The sequence below is a fragment of the Orycteropus afer genome, unplaced genomic scaffold, assembly GCF_000298275.1.
Source record: "Orycteropus afer afer isolate SDZICR_OR568_19922 unplaced genomic scaffold, OryAfe1.0 scaffold00005, whole genome shotgun sequence".
NCBI lineage: Eukaryota > Metazoa > Chordata > Mammalia > Tubulidentata > Orycteropodidae > Orycteropus > Orycteropus afer.
This window is the reverse complement of record NW_006921592.1, coordinates 9,313,573-9,324,697: the sequence shown is the minus strand read 5'-3', so window position 1 is coordinate 9,324,697 and position 11,125 is coordinate 9,313,573. Positions and strand designations below refer to the sequence as shown.

The window sequence follows — 11,125 nt, the reverse complement described above, 5'->3', positions numbered from 1 at the left end:
GAAGGGGGCAGAGCTACGGAAGCCGAGCTAGCGGATGATCATTGGTCCCAAGGGGTGTGCGCAAGACTGTGACGCCACGGTGGACTCTGGGCCCTCCCACGAGGTCTGGCGGCCGACCCCTGCTCTACTCCCCGCCCGCGGCTGCTCTTACTTCCGCTGTCTCTGCTCCCGGCACGGACAGTTGGTTGCTGAGTCGTCCGGCATCTTCTGTTGGGTCAGGGGCGTAAGAGACTCGCCACTGTGCGCCATCTGCCAACCCCAGCCTGTTGTGTCCCCAGCGCCTGGTCGACCTCGGCCCTTGTCGCCCGGCTGGTTTGGGGGGTCTGGGCACTCTCGACGGCGACTCCGCCAGACGCGCGAACCGGGCCGCAGCCCGCGCCCCAAACCGGCGGCGTCATGAGACATTTGCCGTACTTCTGCCGCGGCCTGGTGGTGCGAGGCTTCGGTCGCGGCTCCAAACAGCTGGGCATCCCTACAGGTGAGTTCGTTGCGGCGCAGAGCTCCTGGGGCCAGGTTACGTCCGAGGGCTATTAAAACCCGTTTTTATATAGTATTCAGGGATTAATTTAACACAAGTAGCGTTGGATAGCAGACAAGTGTATCTTTTTTTTTTTTTTTTTTTAATCTTTGTGCATTAGTTTTAGTAATCGAGTGGGATTTGCTCTATACCATCAAAGCAAGGGCTTTCATTCTTTGTCACTGGAGCGTGGAAGGAAGCTCTGGTGGCTTCGTGCCTAAGGCATTTGACTGCTAACCAGAAGGCTGGCGGTTCAGACCCACCAGCCACTCTTCCGGAAGGAAGGTTGGGCCAGTCTACTTCCGTAGAGATACTGCCTCAGAAACCCAAGGAGGGGTCGCTATGAGTCGCAGTCGACTGGCGGCAGGGAGTTTGGAAAGAACTCTTTTTCTCCAGACTGTTTTTTACCTGCTCATGCCTGACAGTGCACGCCTGTCTGTAGATCAGACTGTGTAATTTTTTTCAAGCCATCAATTGGCTGTCAATGTGTGTCTTAATTCTGTACAAGAATTTAAAGTCACAGCGTTATCTCTACAATCCCCTATCCCTCTTTTTTATTCATTTTGTGAAAATAAAGTTAGTTAAGTACTGGGAAAAAAAATTAGTATATATTTAATTCATCCTTGGAAATAAGAACATTCCAGGAGTCTTGGTCCCTGTCGTTCTGAATTGAGTACATGCATTGCAGTCATGTACCTTGAGGCCTGAAGAAAAAGCAAAATACATCCTAGGACTGCCCTTTGACCTGTTGAATCAGTCTGAGAACCAGGCATGTGTATTTACAGAATAATCTTTTCAGTGACTTGTAACCTCATCAGCAAAAGACCAGCTGTTCCTCTACCTGTTTTCTCTTCTTGAAAGTGTATGTTTTTTTGGAGAGGTTTAGTAAACAGTATAATGAGGTACTTTGTTCTTAACCTATCAATGTGAGGAGAAAGAAATCCTAGCCAGAACGTGTAAGAATGAGATTGGTGGTCTGAAGAAGGGGGTATATGTAATGATGTAGACTAGCCCTTCATGTGATTTTTATAAATATTAAAATATTTATAAAATAAATACTCTTAACACTCAATATTTATTTTTGTTATTTAGCTAACTTTCCTGAACAAGTAGTAGATAATCTTCCAGCTGATATATCCACCGGCATTTATTATGGTTGGGCTAGTGTTGGAAGTGGAGCTGTCCATAAGATGGTGGTGAGCATAGGATGGAATCCATACTACAAGAATACAAAAAAGTCCATGGTAAGAATTGTATTTTGCTGTGTAAAATAACATAAAATGAGATGATTTAGAGTCAGTATTAGGTGTGTGTAGAATTCATCAATGGTATTTACAATGTACTTCATATTTAAAAGCTTGTTTCATAAAAATAAGTTTTCTAGTTAATGTATTTCATTCACTGGTTCAGTTCCTGGTAACCGTGTTAGGATGGAACTGCTTACTATAGTGATGGTGGTTTCTGATTGCAAGGCCGTATTCACATAAGTTGTTTTGTTTGTTTGTGTTAAATAGCACCTCGAGGGTATACTCTTCTGCCTTACCTTTTCTTCACAGGACCCACACAGCATAAGTGTTTTTATCTGCTGCTGTTAGTTGCCACTGAGTCGATTCTGCCTCATGGCAACGGCATTGTGCATGGAAACTTATCCATAGGGTTTTTAAGGCTGTGGCCTTTTGGAAGCCCATCCCTAAGCCTGTCTCTTGAGACACTTCTGAGAGTGTGTGTTCAACTGCCAGCCTTTCAGCTGGTAGCCAAACACTTTATCGTTTGAAAAGCTTATAGAAAAGATAGAAAACTACAGAGCTAAATGCTCGTGGGAGCGACAGAAATGTTACAGAGCTACTTAACATTTTGATCAATATTTCACTTATTTTTCAGCATTAAAGATGTGAAAGTTCTTTGTTTGAGGAGATAAGGCAAAGAGTTGAAGTGCCTACCTTTAGGTGTATGTGCATGGACCGTGCCACCTATGATCCTCAAATTCCTTACTCTACATAGGGTCAAAATTAATTTTTCTATATAGATGTTGAATTGACCTAGCCTATTAATTGAAAATATTCTTTCCCCACAACATTGTGTGTCATCTTGGTCATAAATTAAGTGACTTTTATATATGCGAGTCTAGAAATAGCCCCACACATAGTCAGCTTGTCTATTCCTGGACCATTACCTATACCATCTTGATGTCCATAGCTCTATGTAATAGGTTTTAATACCTATTGGTTTGAGTCATTCAGTCTTGTTTTCAAGATTTTCTTAGATAATTCTGGCCTTTCTCATTTCCATATAAATTTTGTTATTAGTTGTCAGTTCCATCATTTAAAAACTGCTAGCATTTTGATTGGGATATCACTGGATCTTTAGATCAATTTAGAGAGAATGGGTATCTTTACAGAATTCCTGGGTGGTGCAAATAGTTAAATGCTTGACTAACTGAAAACTTGGCAGTTCAGACATACCCAGAGGCTCCTTGAAATATAGGCCTGGTGATCTGCTTCCAACGGTGACAGCCTTGAAAACGCTGTGGTGCTCGGTTCTCTTGTACACATGTGGGGTTGCCATGAGATGGAATCCACTGGACGGCAATTAACAACAGGCTTCTTTACAATTTATCTCAATGGTATTTTGTTGTTTTCAATGCTGAGGTCTTACATATCTTAGGGTTTTTTTTTTTATTCAAAATTTTACTGAAAAGAATGCAAGTCAGAGTAACTGCCTTGAAGTCACAAAGCTATGTTGTTGTTGTTAGGTGCTGTCATCTCCAACTCTTATATCTTCTAACTCAACCCCCTCAATTACAGATGAAAAAATTTGGGCCCTGAATAGGCTAGTTAGGCAGATAGTGGAATGTAGAACCCCAGACTTCTGGTTCTGAAGTCTGCTTTTACCACAGTACTGCCCTGCTTCTCTTACCCCAAGTTTAGCATAGCATATAATTTCAAATTCTTATGTAAGTGATTTTAGACTTCATAATCTAATGAAATTAAAGCTCTGATAAGAGTTACGTTATAAAGAAAAATGCTATCTGTTTCTAGTATCCATATTTTATTTATTATTTTTGTCATTTGGATGAAAATTTAGAGAGCAAATTCATTTTCCACATAGCAGTTCATACCCATTTTGTTTCGTGACATTGACTACAATTTGCCACATTGTAACAGCTGTCTTTCCATTTCCTCTTGTAGTTACCTCTTCCCTGTGTCCTTCTTTCCTATGCATTCCTGCCCTCTGAGCTATCTCCCTGTGCAGATACTACCCTTTTGTTCTCCCATGATTGATCGTTCTAAGGAGTATATCTACCTGATGTAAATGTTCACCCTGTATGCTTGTCTCTTGCTTGGCTAGAAGCCATGGGAGTGAATTCAATTCCAGACCTAGGGTACCTAGGGGCTGTAGTCTGGGGTCTTACTACACTCCATCAGACCAGTAAATCTGATCATTTTTATGATTTTGAATTTTGTTCCACATTGTTCTCCCACCCTATCCAGTATCCTCTGCACTGATCCCTTTACAAGTGGTTGACAATGGTAGCCGGTTACCACGTAGTTCTTCTGGTCTCATGGTCATATAGGCCGATGTTCACATGGTCCACTAATCCCTTGGACTAATTGTTTCTATATGTCTTTGGTTTTGTTCATTCTTCTTTGCTCTGGACGAGTTGAAACCTATTGTTGCATCTGTGGCCACTTGCAAGCTTTTAAGACCCCAGTTGCTACTCACCGAAGTAGGATGTAGAGCAATGCTTTTGTGTAGTGTGCCAATTGAGTTTGATGTCTCCTGTGACCATGGTTCTGGGCCCACAGGCCCAACAACTCATTCCACCAGCTGGTTGAGAAGTATCCATATTTTAAACCAGAATCTTTGCCAAATCCATAAAACTCATCATATTACATGCAAAGTTTAGTGTTAGGATACCTGGGGAGAAAACCTCTTTTAGTCACCTCAGTGGATCCATGGTTCCTTTCCCCAAACAAGAAAAGGTCTGAAACACTAGGTTATTTTAAGAGGAAAAAAAAACCTCAATATAAAAGTTCTGTTTGAAATTTCCTGCCTTTTTTTGGTCTGCATCATAATATAAGGGCAGGTGATGAACTTGCCATTTTTGTTAAGAATAGATAAATTCTTAATTATAGGATTCATATTTTCATATGTTTTATTTGCTTGAATAGGGCATTATATTTATGTATAATTTGCTCTTATCTCTATTAGCTTTGTTTGAATAATTTAACTGTACTCTTAGCTGATTTGAGATAGTTCAGGTTTAAGGATCATTTTGTATATTAGATTTCTGAAGTCATACATTTCTAAATGTACCTCTAATATTAAGTTACACGTTTCTGAAATGTTTACACTTAAACACCTCCATTTCCAGTGCCACCATCCTAGTCAAACCTCTGCTGTCTTATTTCTGTATTTGTTTGGTTTCTTACCTAATGTTTCTTCCTTTTGGATCCAGATTTTTTCTTTTTGGGATTATACTAAAATTCAGATGATGACCTGAACTAAAGAGGTGCCAGGACATCATCTTTCTCTAACACCATTATGGTGTAGTAAATTACATACTATGGCTTTTCTAGCTATTAAAAAAGAAAAAGAAAAAAAGAAACTAACTACCGTCTAGTCGGACGCGACTAATAGCGACCCCTCCTTGGATCTCTGAGGTGGTGCCACTAAGGAAGTAGATTGCCCAATCTTCCACCTGAGGAGTGGCTGGTGGGTTTGAACCACCAGCCTTCTAGTTAGCAGTCAAATGCCTTTCTAGCCGTAGTCTTTGTAAACTCTGTGGTGGAATTTGGCGTGAGCAGCTGAGTAGCTCCTGATTGTTAAAGTTATCCACCTGGGGTATTTCTGTTGGGAGCAACATGAAGTAATTTTCTGGAAAGTTCACTCTCTCTGAGGTGTGTAGAATTCTGATGTTAGTTGGTTTTGGCCACTCTGCCAGGCTCAAAAGGAGCCCTCGTAGAGGCAGAGAGAATCTCTCACTGTTGGATGAGAGACCTGTTGCTGAGAGAGATGTGAGAGACATGCGCTGCTGAGAGAGATGTGCGACTGAAAGAGACTGCCAGCTGTGAGAGACTGAGTGTGTTCTTGAACTTGAATTGTAGTCTGTTGCTTCCCCCCAATAAACCCCATAGTCTGTGAAATTCTGTGTGGCCACTGCAAGCAAATTATTGAACCCAGCAGAGAGGTGGTGGGTGCTGAAGGAGGAATGGTTGGTGACAAGGTTAGTAAGAGGGTTAGAAGGTGGCAGCATGTCTGGCCTCATAAGACCTGATGGTTCTGTCCTCCTCTTGTGTAGTTAGCAGATATCAGAAGGTACCATCTCCTTGCCCTTTTGGCAACCATTTTACATCAACATGTTCTATACCCATTTGTTACATTGCTGCGTGATCAGAAACCTGCATTGGCTCTCTTGCCCACACATTAGACTTCAGCTCTGCTTGATCCTCACAAGTTTCTATAACTTGGTGTTTGTCAGAGACGTATAGGACTATTGGAAAAATTAAGGAAAAACTGCATTTAAAATATAAATACGTAAGTCTTTTAAAATTTAATGAGGGTTAATTGGTTCTTTTAACTCACCATAAACACAAAGATTTATTTTAAAATATGCCTTTTAGCATTTTAATACTTAATTCTAATACTTCTTGACTATAGGAAACTCATATCATACATACCTTCAAAGAGGACTTCTATGGGGAAATCCTTAATGTGGCTATTGTGGGTTACCTGAGACCTGAAAAGAACTTTGATTCTTTAGGTAAGTTCTTGCTCAGCTCCTCTAAATACTGCTACTACAACTATAACTGCTGCTGCTCCTAATAATAATGATGACAAGAACAGATAATATTTGAGCATTTAACGTATGCCAGGCACTGTTTTAAGTGCTTTCATGAATTAACTAATTTTATCCATACAACTATATGAGGTAGGAATTATTTTGCCCATTATGCAGATGAGAAAATTGGCACAGAGAAGTTAATTTCTTCCACCCAAGAAGTGGCTGGTGGAGTGATTGGTCCTAGATTCAAACCCATCATGCAGAGCCTCAGTTCTTGACTGCTCTGTGTGATTCTTTTTTCTAACAGTTAATGAAATCTTTATTTTCCTTTCATATTTTAAGTAACAAGTAAGAACTAATACTCTGATGAAAAATGAATGCTTTAGAAATAGCTTGAAGCGTAAGAAGCAGTATGTCGGTATCAAGTATTAGTGTAGTGTGATAGTTTTGATTCTTCTATAAAATTTGTTTTTTAACAAATGTAAATACAGAGAATAGATCATGAGTATCAGTTTGTGTCTTTTGTTTATAATTTGCAGTGTACATTTTTAGCTAATTGCAAGAAGATTAGATATAACTTTATGTACCATTAATTTTAATTTATTTAAATCTGGAAGAAGGAGTGGGACAAACATTTCCTGGGCATCTACCCTATGCCAGGCACACTACTAGCCTGTGAGTTTTTGGGAGAGACTTAATAAAGAAGAAGTTAAAAAGTACGTTAGTAGTTTTCACAATAAAAACCAGTTATATGTATGGTGTATGTTGTGTGCAGTTGAATTGATTCTGACTTACAGCAATCCCATGTGACAGAAATACCCCATGGGGTTTCCTGGGCTCTAACCTTTATGGGAGCAGATTGCAAGGTCTTTTCTCCCACAAAGCTGCTGGTAGGTTCGAATTGCCAGCCTTTTGATTAGTAGCCAAGTGCTTAACCAATGGGCCACCAGGGCTCCTTACAACGTATAGTCCCCAAAAAGGATTTATAACAGCAAGTTGAACTCAGTTGGGAGCTCTGGTGGTGTAGTGCCTAAGGCATTTGACTGCTGACCAGAAGGCAGGCAATTCAAACCCTCAGCCACTCCACAGAGATACTGCCTCGGAAACCCAAGGAGGGGTTGCTATGAGTCAAATCGAATTGACGGCAGTGAGAATATATATTTTGAAGGAGCTCTGGTGGCATGATGAGTAAGACATTTGACTGCTAACCAGAAAGAAGGTCAGCAGTTCAAACCCACCAGGTGCTCTGCAGGAAGAAGATGAGGCAGTCTGTTTATGTAAAGATGTGTAGCCACAGCCTTGGAAACCCAGTGGGGGTTGCTGTGAGTCAGAATCAACTCGATGGCAGTGGGATATAGGATTCAGTTTGTTTACTTCATAAGATTTTCACTTTGAATAATAATATAGATTTTTCTTAAAGGCAATGACTCAGTATCTTTACCTGGGATATTCTCTTTTCAGAGTCGCTTATTTCAGCAATTCAAGGTGATATTGAGGAAGCTAAGAAACGACTAGATTTACCAGAACATTTGAAAGTCAAAGAAGACAAGTTTTTCCAGGTTCCTGTAAGCAAACTACTGAACGGCCACTGCTGAAAAATCATCTTATTTAATCATTCAATGTTTTCTAGTATTTCATTGTTCAGAACTGTGCAGTCTCATCTTGGTTATATTTTAAAAATCAGACATTTTCAACAGCTGTGAATGAGTTTAAACAATACAGTGTAGCTACTCTATTATGCTTCAACTGTTAAATCCATTATGCCACAGTACTAAAAAGATTCATTTAAAAATTAAGATTCTTTTTTTTTGTATTAATGAAAATTTTAAAATCTTTCCAAAAGAAAGGTCTTATGTCCTTATGGAAATAAAATGTATATGAGTGCAAAGGCAAGTCACTAGTTTGGGATGAGAAGGGTCATTTTCATGGTAAAATGCCAACATATATGTACTTAAATAGCACATGCTGCTAAACAGAAGGCTTATGGAAATACATGCATTAAAAACAGAGCCTGGTGGTTTATTATAAACCCAAGGAGAAAGACCCATACTTTGTATTTGTAATATATTTCATATTTACATATTTTGTTATAGACATGAAAACTTGGGGCATTTCATTTTTAATTAGTCATTTCCTTCTTGAGTTCAAATCATTGTACTCTTCCATTTTTCTTATAAACCTGCCTCAATTCTGAAGTTTTCATTCCATTCTCTTACTATTTGTTGATTGTTTTTTTAAACACAAAAATGAATGTTTTTCAAATCTATAGGTTTCATTTTTATGTTAACACTTCTCTTTCCTTTTTAAGAGTAGATATTCATCATTTTTCTTCTTTTTTTTTTCCTTTAAGTGATTGTCAGTATCAGTTTTTGTCAATTTAGAATTATCTTAAAACTGTACACTTTAAGGTAGAATTCATCTGTATCATTTCGTCTTTTCACAGAAATGGGCAGTGATTACCATGTAGATCTATATTGCATTTTTTAGGGGGTTGGAAGGTTTCATGTTTATGTTTCCTTAAGATTTAAAATAGCACTTTGCTGTTCATTTATATATGTTAGTTTCTTAAAGAATGTAAATGATTACCCCTCCACCCAGGAAACTATTTAAGAGCCATTTAAACTATGAGGAATAGAAACTTAATTTATTTTTAATGTAATTCTGTGATCCTGAGCAAATGAAACTGCGTACATACACGGCTTTAACAAGGTAATTGAATGCGTCTAAACAGTGCTTGTAGCTTGGGGAAAAGGCATAAATAATAAAGTTTTGGTTAAATAATCTTCATCCTGATGCTTCTTTCCTGCTAACTATGATTTTTGGCCATTTGAGTCTTTTGTTTATATTGGCAACTTTGAAATAAGTGGATGTTTAGGAATTTAAGATTATAGATTGTTTTGGGCCCCTGAATTAGTACATTACATCATTACTCACTTTAGCGCCAGATTGTGGGCAGTGACAGTGTTAGAAGGTAATTTTAAAGGTGATAACAACGCATTATAAATCAGTTTTCCTAAATCAGCATTAATAAATGAGAATTGACTTTTGTAAAAATATTTATAAGGTATGTAGAAAAATGTCTTAATGCCAAGTAGGGGGAAACGTGGATAAATTCAGTTGGATTGTGCTTTATGTTATGATGTATGGATTTGTGAACAAAGCAGTATATGGCTTTTTCATTTTTTAATTAAAATTTTTAGAAAATGAAATTTTATGTTAGAAATCCAATACTTGAAAGAGGCCACAGTTATCAGTGGCTCTATGAAGCAAAGTTAAAAACAAACATGTAAAGTGTAAAAACTGGTGTGTTTGTTTTATTGAATAGCTTGCTGCTAATTGTGTCCTTAGAAGTGTGAAAGTTCTTTGTTACTGTTGCTCTGCATCTTACCAAATAGCCATTGCTTTTGAAAATTTTAGTATTCCATTTAGGGGTAGGTAACAGCATTACATTTACATTTTTTAAAGTTTTATATTAAGTATTTATTATAAGAATTTACAGTAGAAACAATTTGATTAGTCTGAATATTTTCAAATATTGGAATAAATTTTGACTAAGTGACTTTCTTTCTCTGTGTCAACTTGAATCTTACACTTTATATAACTCCCTAACTTATGGGCTTTATTTTTCTTCTAAAATTTATTTATTTTGTGGTTGAGAATATACACAGCAGAACATCCACCAGTAGTTTCTACATGTACAGTTTAGTGACGTTGATAACATCTTCAAGTTGTGCAACCATTCTCACTCTCCTTTTCAAAGTGGTTCCTCATCAACATAAATTCACTGCCCCCTAAGGTTCCTATCTCATCTTTCCAGTTGCTGTTTTCAAACTGATCCTATATAGGTAGTTCTTAAGAGCATAATGCTCAGGCAGACTTATTTTTGTTTTTTTTTTAACCTAGTTAAGCTAAAACAAACTATTTGGTTTTAAGGGGATGTCTTCAGGGTATATGTTTGCCTTAAGGTTTCAAGATCATCTCAGGGCAGTAGTTCAAGAAAGTCTAGAGTTCACGAGAATTTGAAATTTAGTTCTGCATTTTTCCCTTTATGATTAGGATTTTTCTATGGAATCTTTGTTGAAAATGTTCAATAATGGTAGCTAGGCACCATCTAGTTCTGATCTTATGGCAAAGGAGGCAGTTGTACATGGAGACAGTAAGACACTCATTCCACTCATTCCAGTAAGACTTCTCTTCCTGACATTCCTTTCTGTGTTGCTGTAGGTGAATAGAGACTAATTGTGCCTTGGATGGCCATTTGCAAGCTTTTAAGTTGTTAGGTACTATACAAGGAGCTAGGAGACAGAACAGAGCACTAAACACTTCTTTTAGGCCAGTTAACTGGGATGTCCCATGAAATCTTACTCTAAACCTCCAAATAGGGGCTTTATATTTAAGCCTAGGAAACAATGGTTAATAATGATGTTACTTTCAAGGTGTGTTCGGGGACCTAAATAGCAAGAATGACAGCTACGGCTGGAAGTACCTGGTGAGTCATAGCAACCTTATGTAAAACAACAAAACGTTGCCTGGTTTTCTGCCATCTTCATGATTATTCCTACATTGAGTCCATTGTTGTGGCTGCTGTATCAGTCCATGCCGTTCAAGGTTTCCCTTGCCTTCGCTGGCCCTCCACTTTACCAAACATCATGTCCTCCAGCAAACAGTCTGTTCTGATCGTGTGTCCAAAGTAGGTGAGTTGGAGTATCAGGCAACATTCTGTGATCCATAGAGTTTTCATTGGCAAATTTTTCTTTTTTTTTTTTAATTGTGATTTGGGTGAAGATTTACAGAGCAAATTCACTTTCCATACAGCAGTTCAC

At 38.3% G+C, this 11,125-nt stretch overlaps 1 protein-coding gene across 1 annotated transcript; it reads left to right on the top strand.

Annotated features, from left to right (window-relative positions):
* The first annotated feature begins 307 nt into the window (after nt 1-307).
* Nucleotides 308-7,897, top strand: RFK (riboflavin kinase). The gene is made up of 4 exons (XM_007939638.1): nt 308-478; nt 1,610-1,761; nt 6,179-6,281; nt 7,764-7,897. The coding sequence occupies exons 1-4, from the start codon at nt 397-399 to the stop codon at nt 7,895-7,897; spliced, it is 471 nt and encodes a 156-aa protein (XP_007937829.1). The 5' UTR covers nt 308-396.
* The last annotated feature ends 3,228 nt before the right edge of the window (nt 7,898-11,125 follow it).

Excerpts from the sequence above, each read along its gene's own strand:
- RFK (XM_007939638.1), top strand. The coding sequence starts at position 397 with ATGAGACATTTGCCGTACTTCTGCCGCGGCCTGGTGGTGCGAGGCTTC. Across the intron at positions 479-1,609 it reads ACAGCTGGGCATCCCTACAG|CTAACTTTCCTGAACAAGTA; the intron begins GTGAGTTCGTTG and ends TTTGTTATTTAG. Across the intron at positions 6,282-7,763 it reads AAAGAACTTTGATTCTTTAG|AGTCGCTTATTTCAGCAATT; the intron begins GTAAGTTCTTGC and ends TTCTCTTTTCAG.